Source organism: Periophthalmus magnuspinnatus, chromosome 17, assembly GCF_009829125.3.
Source record: "Periophthalmus magnuspinnatus isolate fPerMag1 chromosome 17, fPerMag1.2.pri, whole genome shotgun sequence".
NCBI lineage: Eukaryota > Metazoa > Chordata > Actinopteri > Gobiiformes > Gobiidae > Periophthalmus > Periophthalmus magnuspinnatus.
This window is the reverse complement of record NC_047142.1, coordinates 11,153,814-11,164,764: the sequence shown is the minus strand read 5'-3', so window position 1 is coordinate 11,164,764 and position 10,951 is coordinate 11,153,814. Positions and strand designations below refer to the sequence as shown.

The 10,951-nt window shown below is 37.5% G+C and overlaps 2 protein-coding genes across 3 annotated transcripts; one reads left to right on the top strand and one right to left on the bottom strand.

Moving 5' to 3' along the window:
- Positions 1 to 490: 490 nt before the first annotated feature.
- Positions 491 to 3,032, bottom strand: LOC117385097 (cytochrome b-c1 complex subunit 6, mitochondrial-like). 2 transcript variants are annotated; one of them, XM_033982362.2, is made up of 4 exons: positions 2,880 to 3,032; positions 2,499 to 2,564; positions 1,673 to 1,834; positions 491 to 776 (listed from the first exon to the last, which is right to left on the bottom strand). In XM_033982362.2, the coding sequence occupies exons 1-4, from the start codon at positions 2,925 to 2,927 to the stop codon at positions 744 to 746; spliced, it is 309 nt and encodes a 102-aa protein (XP_033838253.1). In that variant the 5' UTR covers positions 2,928 to 3,032; the 3' UTR covers positions 491 to 743. The 2 variants fall into 2 exon arrangements, with proteins under 2 accessions (XP_033838253.1, XP_055084719.1); XM_055228744.1 differs by having other exon boundaries at positions 2,502 to 2,564; positions 2,880 to 3,023.
- Positions 3,033 to 3,170: 138 nt separating this feature from the next.
- On the top strand, positions 3,171 to 10,043 carry nsun4 (NOP2/Sun RNA methyltransferase 4). The gene is made up of 8 exons (XM_033982366.2): positions 3,171 to 3,297; positions 4,431 to 4,650; positions 5,355 to 5,496; positions 6,515 to 6,669; positions 7,401 to 7,561; positions 7,646 to 7,770; positions 8,290 to 8,422; positions 9,681 to 10,043. Exons 1-8 carry the CDS (start codon positions 3,205 to 3,207, stop codon positions 9,822 to 9,824), a joined length of 1,173 nt encoding a protein of 390 aa, XP_033838257.1. The 5' UTR covers positions 3,171 to 3,204; the 3' UTR covers positions 9,825 to 10,043.
- The last annotated feature ends 908 nt before the right edge of the window (positions 10,044 to 10,951 follow it).

Genomic DNA, 10,951 nt, shown 5'->3' with positions numbered 1-10,951 from the left:
GTAAGAAAGACACTAGTGCAGTAATTTTTAAGTACAGTACCAACTTATGTGTTGTAGATGTTTTATCACATTCTTTGCAATAATGCACAATGAAAGATAAAACTTGTCAACTAACTTAGGAGTGCCAGTTCAGAAATTCTACATAAATGGTGAATAATAAACACGTGCATAAATTGATGGGAAGTTGAAAGATTTGCCATACTTTTTTTTTTTAACACATAAAATTGATAGTATGGAGTACGGACTAAGGTTCACTACGTAACTTTTCTGGTGGAGGGTCCGCCAGCTCCTTGTTGCTATAAAAATATTACTGCTTTGTATAGAATGTTCCACAGTATGGCATTAAACCTCCATAGACACAAGTAACAGGTAACGTCTCCAAGCTAAGTTACAGGTCAGATTTGTGGAGGGGCGACCCCACTCACAATAAGAATATATGTTTTCCCACATGAGTGCTTTACTGCAATGTGGATAAACCAAAAGACATCTCTTCAGACTGAAAACCCAAAAAATATTTATTATTTCATTTAGAACAATGAATTTACATCTGAAGTCATCACTGGCGCAGCACATGCATTCACACAGATCACAGTAGTGTGAGGGAGTCACCAGCCGCTGCCTGTCCCATGTTGTTATGTGTCCTACAGGCTGGAGTGGGGGAGGAGTGGGGGTGCCAGCAGCTCACACAAGATAAGTTAATGGGGAATAGAGATTCAAAAAGGTTCATATGGACGTGGACAAGGTCATTTGACTTTATGGAAAAGCTTGTGTGCGACCTGAAAAAGACAAAACAAGAAGAGTTAGTGTAGTGGTGGTTAGAAAAATGGTTAATTTAGGTTTAGATCATCTTTGTTGTCTCCAATGACTAAAATGCAATTGTCTGTCAACTACACAACCAAGGTTTTATTTTTTTTAAATAAATCCTTAGTCGGACTAAGGTTAAAACAAAGATTGAGATGAAAAGAACAGATCTTGATGAGATTATATTTTTAAAAAGGTTTTTCTTGTGCTATTTGCATTATATTAACTGCACTGTAAATCCAGCATAGCCTGTCCATATATAGAGAATAAGGAATACATGTATGTGTCCTCTGTCTGCAGGTTAAGGCACTGTTGTGATTGTAGTACATTTTCTTAACCTGTAAGAGCACAGGCAACATACCGTTGCTTTGAAGGTCCTATACAAAACACACTGAGCTCTTGTGAGCTTTAAGCCATGTTATATTGTTGTTACAGCCTCAAAAACATACATGAATTTGTGTTTTGTTTCATTCACACATGTTTGAGTAACCCTTTATATCATTAGTTCCACCTTGTGATGTCACAAAGCAGTAGGTTAAGTTAACAGCTACCTTTTACTTTTTGTTTACTAGAGAGGCATTTCTGGGGCTGTGGAGTTTAAAAACACAGTAGAGCATACCAACACAGTGGAGCACTTCCTGTATTACCACATGACATCACAAGATGAAATAGAATTTTTGTCAGCCTAAATATGAAGGGTTTGTGAATTAAACATGTGTGAATGAAACAAAACAACTCCAGGTATGTTTGTGATGAGGAAACATAGATCAGAAGACACAATTTTTATTAACCATACAATTTGATATGAATGCTTTAGAGAATACAATGAATCTGTGTAAACTGTGGATGTATGACTGGAGGTTTGCCTTACACAGTGGTCCCGTGCGTGTAGGAAATCAAAGAGCTCCTCTGTGCAGTCCTCCTCGGTGTTGGACCTGGAGCCCACCCGCGCCTCACACACCTCCAGCTTCTCTTTGTAGTGGACACAGTGTTCTGTCTCCTCACACTTGGCCCTTATCGTCTCCAGAGGGTCCTGAGGAGGGACAGCAAAACTTAGGAGGATCTTGCTGTGCAGACAATATTTTAACACTGCATTTTAGTAAAATAAATGTTTTCACTTTTATTGTCTTGACAAGTATTACCTCTATTTTTGCATTCAAGTAGAGATCATTTATTAAAGCCTAATGATTGTTATTTTATTGACAGGACCAATGGTGGAACATAACAAAGTACAAGTACTTCACTTAATTTTAAAGTGGTTACTTTTACTTCACCTCATTTGAGAGCAGGTCCATAATTTCTATTCTACTACAATTTTTAACTAGACTGAAAAATAAAAGTATATTTATTATTGTTCGAGACCTCCTGAAAAGGCTGTGGATTTATTTTTAACATGTGCATAGTTTCAGCAAAGAAAAATATATAAATAAAAACAGCTAGAAAAAAAAACTACAACTAACTACTAATAACTCTGTTGAAGAAAATTCAGTACAGATCACTGTCAATATCAATACATTTGAAACTTTATTACATCTCAAAACTCAATTCATCTTGACATTAACCTTAAAATAAAGTTGCTCATCACAGCCTGGGCTACCATTCTTACTGGAAGCCTCTCTGCTTAAATTAATATAATCTTATAAGAAATACTAACTTGCATACACTTTCAACACACTGGAATCATCACATCAACTTACCACCATCTCCTCCTCCTCTTCTTCTTCTTCTTCCTCTTCTTCCTCTTCTTCAGCTGCCTCTTCCTCCTGGACATACATTCATTATTATTATATTATTATTATTATATTGTGAATTATAATTAGGCAAAATTATTTTACAGGATTCAAGGGCAAACTAAGGATCCGTTGCCTTGAATCACTCACAGCCCATCAAACATTACAATAATAAATACAGACTAGATGTTATGTTAAGTGAATAATAATTGATATGTTAAAAATATACACAAATATAGCTTTGTAGGTTTACTAGGGTTACCTGAGGACTGCTACAGGGTTGCTCAATGGCCAATACTCGTGTCTGAAACGTGACCCAAACATGTCAAATGTGTATTCAATCTTTACCTCATCGTCGGGGTCATCGTACGCGATCATCTTCTTTTCCCAAACCATCTTGACAACTTTAAAATGTGGGTAAAAACAGCCTAAATACGCGTAAACTACCCGCTTGGCAGCACCACTTGCTTTGAGGACGTGAGGTCGGTCACACGCAGGAAGTATGTCAAGGAAAGACCGGAAACCGCGTTTGATTGGTTTTTCATAGTGATTGATGTTTAGTTTGTCCAATCACAGAATTAAATATAACAAATGCCCGCCTACTTTGCTGCTGAAGCCGGAACCTGTGTTTAGAAGGTTAGCAAAGTAGTCGGACATTAAAAACTGTGACAACATGGCTCTGCTCATGGAAACAAAGTTAATTTTGAGAAAAGTCAAAGATTTAAGATGCTTTACGGCCAAAAGGAACAGAGTCAAAGAGAAATGGGTATGTGCTGAAGACAGGTTTATAGTGGCATCATTATTCGTTGTTGTTTGAGACGTTTTCTCCATGAAAACACTGCTGTATCATAGCAATGAACTTGAAATCTAATGATGAAAATGTTAGCTGTTTCACTTTATGATTTATAAGTGAAGAATTAATGCGTTTTGAAATCAATAACAAACGTATTAATCATGTTATAATGTAATGTATTTAATATAATTTAACATAGTTATATTGTGTCAAAGTGTATTACAAAATATTTATATATTCTCTGTCTACAAAAATACATATTGTAAATTTGAACATCTATGAAACAATTCTCAGCTTATGAACAGCAGCCTCTGTAGCGTTCTGGAAATTTAGACAATAAACAATAATATTTAAACAATTTTATTTCAGTGACACAATAACCCTAAAGCAACCCAAAAATGAGTCTAAATGTACAATATTGATAAATAAAACATGAGCTGCAATAAATAAAATAAAAGAATGAAACACTTACTAGTTGTAGTAGTAGCTATTTAGAGCATATAATGTCAAACTGGTCAAATTATAATGTAGTACAGAAAAATAATAAAATGTTTCCCAATAGTACAAAGAAACTGTACAGATGATAAATATTTACCCCCCAAAAATATTGTGAGGGATGCCCCAATCCCCCCCCCCCCAATCCAATACCGGTATACTGAAAAAATTGCTGGATCAGATATCGGCTTCCAAATATCACTTCAGTTGATACTCCTGTTGGACCTGTAAATTGATGTAATAAGTCCATTTATTGGTCGCAGTTGGCTCAGAAAATCTGATAATGTTTGAATTTTTATTTATACAATTTGTTCTGTAGTTACTTAAGAGATAAATATCAGCTACATAACACATTTGGATCACTTCTGTCTTATTTTATTATTTTTTAACAAAATAAATGCTGTCTTCAGTCACTGCAATGGTATCTGTTGATATCGGATACTGGCAGGTACTTAAAACTGTAATATCGGAATCACTGTGATTTATTAAATTATGTAGATAAAGTAGATATAGTATTTGTCTAATTTAAATAGCTACACATCACAAAAATGTGGCCACGTCTCATAAATATACTCTAGAACTTGTTATGTTGACTCTGAATGTTTTGTCAGGCTGCGACGCGTCCAAAGTACCCCCCCACCAGACTGGCCCTACAGCACATGGACGCAGTGTACGGGGCTCAGCTGGGCTCCCTGTGGCCTTCGGTGCGGGTGGCTTTGCTCTGTGAGAGGAAGTACGGAGCTCTGGTCAACACACACTCACACCATGATGTCATCTCTGAGCTGCAGCATCACGGCTGTGCTGACTTCATCACCAGCACAGCACTGCAAGGTAATCAAGTATGGGAGGAGTTTGTGGGTTTGTGGAGAGAATAATGAGTACAGTAACATCTCCATGGAGAAAGCACATGGCGGACCCCAACTGAACATAGCTAAATAAAATATTAATACTACATAAGCCTTAACACTTTCACACTATTCAGACTGTAAGCTTGTACTCAATTAATCAGTCGATGGACTCTTAGTCGACCAAAACTTGACTATTAGTTGACTTATCATTTTGTTTAAATTATAAGGGTTTATATGGAACAACAACAGATAGGAAACGTTACTGAGATTTGGTATTTTTTTGGTATTTATATGTAAAAAGGCAGATTATACTCATGATTTCCATGTTTAATCTGTCTTTAAATAAATTGTTTTCTAGTACTTTTTCTGCATAAATAGTTGTTTTTGCAAGAACTCCCCCTGCAGGTGTAGTAGAGATACGCAATAGTTTTGTGAGCTTTTGCCATGCCCCCTTTTAGTCGACTAAATTGATCGGCAGTTCATGTACTTTGTTATAAGTGGTAGTAGAAGTATAAAAACATGTACTTTGTCATAAGTGAAAACAACTATGATCTAGCAGAGAACATTATGGATAAGTAGCTTGTTTTGGTGTATAATGGGTTTTATCTTTGTTGGTAAATTATATTTGTTTATTGTCCCATCCCTAGAAACAGTGGGGTTTGTATTTTATGTGCATGTCTGTTGCAGAATCACAATCAGAGTCTGTTCAAGTGGAGGGTGAATCTCAGAGTGATCTAAGGACCACTTCAGATGTTTCTCCTGGGCTCAATGCAAACATCAAGTGCTTCGTGTTTCCTCAAGGAGATATCAGCCGATTCAAACCTGCGCGGTCAGTGAGTCAGTCTACTCACTGTTCACTGTAGTTTTAGTAATACTCATATTTATGCATAGAGATGGGAGAAAAGTTAAAAGTAAGATTGCAAAATAAAAATAAAAAATAAAAAAGCTTCCAGAAATGTTAAATAATATTTTTTTTTAAAAAGAAACAAAACCTGAAAAGAGTGGATCATTTTACAGTCCATTCAATTTGTTCAACACTTGACCTCAACCAACACACAAATTGGATGTTATTGCATATTTCTGATGGTATGCCAAAATATCATTTGATATTGCGATTTACTTATTGCAGCTCATTTGGGATTATTGTGTCAGTGGCATAAATTGGTTTCAGTATTATTGTTTATCGTCTATATTTTCTTCTATATTATCGTCTATATCTTCATCAATATATCACACATCAAAAAGTGTTATCGTGACAGGCCTACTGATCATTCAGTTCTTCATTCTTAATATATCCAATATCCTCCCCCCATTGACTTGCATTTAGAACGACAAGCTCATCATTAGGGTTTTGCAACTAACAATTATTTAAGAAGTCCACTAGTCACCTTTTTCCCCAAGTGAATATTTCGATTGGATATTGAGAATTTTCTTTTTCTTTTTTTTTTTTAACCATATAGAATAAAAATAGAACTAAAGGCTTCTAGATTGAGAATAATTACAAAGTATATTATTGATTATTTGAAATTAGTGTAAAGTGTAACTTAAGTAACAAACCTTAAACCAGACCAGAGCCTTCAGTTAGTTAGTCACACCCCCATTTGATGGCATCAGCTGCAAAGTATCAATTGCTTTTGGAGAGGGACTTTAACAGTTTAACAGCAAATATCATATCACCTGTTTTAGTTCTAGGGAAGTTCATTCTTTATGGTCAGATTGTGTTAAAAAAAAAAAAAAAAAGCTTGGATAAAAGTCTAACTTGCATAGCGGAGTTTCAGAAAGAGGAGTGCCTCTAGTTAGCTTCAACCCCTAAGGAATATTGATGAATATTGTTTTTCCCTGCGCAGGCCTGATGCCAACGGGCTCCTGGGATACTATCTGATGGATGCCGCCTCAGTCCTGCCCTGCCTGGCTCTGGATGTCCGGGAGGGGCACACTGTTCTGGATCTGTGTGCAGCCCCTGGAGGAAAGGCACTGGCCTTCATGCAAACACACGGACTAGGTATGAGGTAGTGTTGTCACAATATTAAAATTTCAACTTCAACACTTCAATCAAACACTGAATGAAGGGCTGAATCACCTTTTCATCCTTATATACATAGATATTTAAAGGTACACTATGTAACTTTTTCTGCTGACATGTCATGCATGTTTTCAAAAGTATTTTTGAACAATAAAAACATTTGTACTTGAATAAATGCAAGATAGATATGTTTAATGCCATAATGTGCAGAGTTGTCAAAAGTATCAAAAAACAGATACTGAAACTAGTATCTAAACAAGATAATCATTTGAGCAGGTATCAATACTTAAAAAAAGTTCCATTCACAGGACAGAAATGAATCTTTCCTGAATATCTTTATAATGATCTTGAACTGTATCAGAACAAGTATAAGACACATAGACTAGTATACACACATGGACCACTATGGAACCTACCTGGACGACTGAGGGATTACACCGATATAAGGCCACATGGTAATATAAAAGAAAGTACTACCATTTAATTTTGAAAATCACATTCTATTTTTTAAAGAAAGAGTGCTGGGATTTTCACAGTGTTTTTGGACTCGGCATTAAATATCAAGTTTATTCCTTTAAATCGACAACACTAATTTTGTGGAACCTTTCAGGCAAAGCAATAATATCTACATGGTGATGAGCAGGTGGGGGACTGTTCACCAGATAATTTCCATAGTGCACCTTTCATCCTTGTGTTTTTTTTCCCCATAGGTTTTGTGTGTTTGAATGACTCTTCGGTTTCCCGGACAATGCGCCTCCGGAGGGTCCTGCACAGCTACATCCCTAAAGCTCTGCTCTCAGACCACAGACTGCGCATCAGCTCTTTCGACGGCACCATGTGGGGGCAGATCGAGAGGGGCACCTTTGACAGAGTGATTCCCAAACGCATGCTTTCGTGGAGGGATACAAAAGTGAAAGATGATTATAAATGTTGAGTTTCTGTTTGGTGTTTCCAGGTGCTAGTGGACGTTCCATGTACCACAGACAGACACTCTGTCACAGAAGAAGACAACAACATCTTCAGCAAGAGCCGTGTTGGAGAAAGGAGGAGGCTACCACAGCTGCAGACTGAGCTCCTGCTGTGAGGATCTTTTTTAATCCACATTTAGACCTGATCTAGACCAGGGCCTGGTTTACAATTAATTAGATCTGATTTAGTGATAGCTTACTGGGTCTTTTGGTAATAAATTAGAGAACTTTCACATCAGGTCTAAACTGAGACTAAACACGGAACTAAACTAGAACCTGCACCAGAACAGGACCAGAACAGGACCAGAACAGGACCAGAACAGGACCAGAACAGGACCAGAACAGGACCAGAACAGGACCAGAACAGGACCAGAACAGGACCAGAACAGGACCAGAACAGGACCAGAACAGGACCAATCTAAAACTGGGATCAAACCAAGACCAAACCAAGACCTTAAATGTCTTTAGGGTTATGTAGTCCTACTGTAGATCTGGTTTAGTCCTGGTTTAGACCTGTGTAAATCCTGTCTTAGTCCTGGTTCAGGCCTATTTTAGACCTGGTTTAGTCCTGTATGTACTTACAAATGCATGTTGTCTAAATGAGTTGAATCTGGAGCATTTGTGTGCTTAGAGCGGGGCTGGAGGCGGTCTGTCCAGGGGGGGAGGTACTATACTCCACGTGCACACTGTCCCAGCAGCAGAACCAGGCCGTGGTGGAGCAGGCTGAGCAGCTGGCCCTGGAACGGCATGGTATCCAGATCCAGGTGAGGGACTTTTTGTCTGCTTCCAATTACATTATTGTTAAAGAGGGGGTATTACACTTCTCTGGGGTATTAATTGGTAACACGTAGCATATTTAGATCACCATGTTAATCTTTATTGTTTTGAAAATGCTATTCTTACCGAAAACAACATTTTAACAAGTTTCAGTGTAGTTTTTGGCCATGCTCCCCTTGTTCCTCGGGCTAAGTCACTCCCCCTTCAGAGCGCTATCACAACACAATCAGCGTGCATACCTCTAATGAAACTACTGCTGATCACATCAGGTGTGTGAAGTTGAAATGTATTGTTTTGCATCATGTTTTTGTATATTTATGGAAAATTGCTGTATGGGAGCATGGATGACATGGGATTGTGGAATGAGCTTTGAATAGAATCTTACAGCTAACCATAAGGAGGGTTTGAATAGGGCCCAAGAGACATCGTTAGATTACTGAAACATGCATGAATGACATCTAAAACCTCTTCAGGTATGTTTTTGATGAGGGAACAACGTTATAACATGGTAGACAGCTCCCAAAAGTTATTTTCACATAATGCCTCCTCTTTAAATAATACAGCAGATGATACATCAAGAAAGTTACCCTTACAACTACCCATACTTGAGTAGAAGTTTCCCCAAGTAATTTTTTACTTTTCTTGAGTCATTTCTTGGACCACTACCACTAATTACTTCAAAGTACAAACTTTTGCTTGCACAATTTGTGGCTACTTTACCAGCTCAGCTAACCAATCCAACATGTTATTATTTGGATTTGGATTCTGCCAAACAACAATGGTTCCTATAAATCCAAGTTCCACAGGTTGTAGTCCTGCTGTACTGGCTGTACTGTTTGTAGTGTTGTACTCAAATTTCAAACTCTATTTCGATACTAAGGAATAGGCTCAATATTCAATACCAATAACATACCAATACCAATAACATAATGTGAACATTTAATCATAGTACTTTCTTTTATATTCCCATGTGGCCTTATATTTGTGTAACCCCTCAGTCGTCCAGATCTGTTCCATAGCGGTCCACGGTTGTATACTACGCTTTGTGTCTTGTACTTGTTCTGCTGCAGCTCAAGATCATTCCAAAGCTATTTCTAAAATATTAATTTCTGTCTTGTGAATGTGACTTTTTTTAGTATTGATACTTGCTCAAATGAGTATCTAATTTTGATACTGGTTTTAGTATTGATTTTTATCTGATATTACTTTTAAAGATTCTAATTGTTTGTATGTGCCATATTCCAGGTGGTGAGTTTGAAGCCGCTCACACGTAACTTCACAAACACGTTCCACTTTGCTCCAGAGCTGTCTGTCGGTGAACTAGTGCTACCTCATTTAGCTGCTAACTTTGGACCTATCTACATGTGCAAGCTCAAGAGGCTCACGTAGACCCCCAACCCCACCTGCGGCCTGGGCAGGGTTCTCTTGCATCCTGGAAAACCTGGAAAACCTGGAAAATAATTGGCCTGTTTTCTAGACATGGAAAATGCATTGAAAATAAGAAAAAACTCGAATTACCTGGCAACTACATGTTCTGTTTTTCTCTACCCTTTTTACTGGATTATTGGATATCAAATTGATGGAGATTGTTACTTCCACCATCACAGCAAAAAAAAAAAAAAATATATTTATTTATTTACTCAGAAAAGGAAATTATCCCACCACCCCCCTTAATTTTTTTTTAATCTTACCTGGCATCACATTGGATTATGCAAATGTACCCAAACATACTGACTTCTGAAATTAAGTATTTTGTATTTAATTCTATCTAATTTGGAATTAGATACAAAATACAAGAAGAAGAAAATATTTGGGCTGGTCTAACAGGCCTATGTCTACATATACAATGCAATGACACCTCAATGCAAAGACAATATGTTTATACACTGCCTGGCCAAAAAAAAAAAAAGTCGCCAGGAAAAAAAAAAAGGTCACACACTCTGATATTTGGTTGGACCACCTTTAGCTTTGATTACGGCACAGATTCGCAGTAGCATTGTGGCATCTTGCATTGATGATGGTCGAGTCTGACGCTGCACAAAGCCTTCTCCAGCACATCCCAAAGATTCTCAATGGGGTTAAGGTCTGGACTCTGTGGTGGACAATCCATGTGTGAAAATAATGTCTCATGCTCCTGAACCACTGTCACAATTTGAGCCCGATGAATCCTGGCATTGTCATCTTGGAATATGTCCATGTCATCAGGGAAGAAAAAATCCATTGATGGAATAACCTGGTCATTCAGTATATTCAGGTGTCAGCTGACCTCATTCTTTGAGCACAGACTGTTGCTGAACCTAAACCTGACCAACTGCAGCAACCCCCACCTATTTGCTTAATTAAATCCAGGTGGCAGCTTTTCTTTTGGCCAGGCAGTGTATGTGAATATAAGTAAGGGTATAGCCTTAGTCTACATCTTTATTTGAAAAACTGTAATACAAACAAAATGGGGTTGCACAGTTGTAGACGACATGTTTACCTAATAGAAAATGCCATGGAAAAGTCCTGGGAAATTA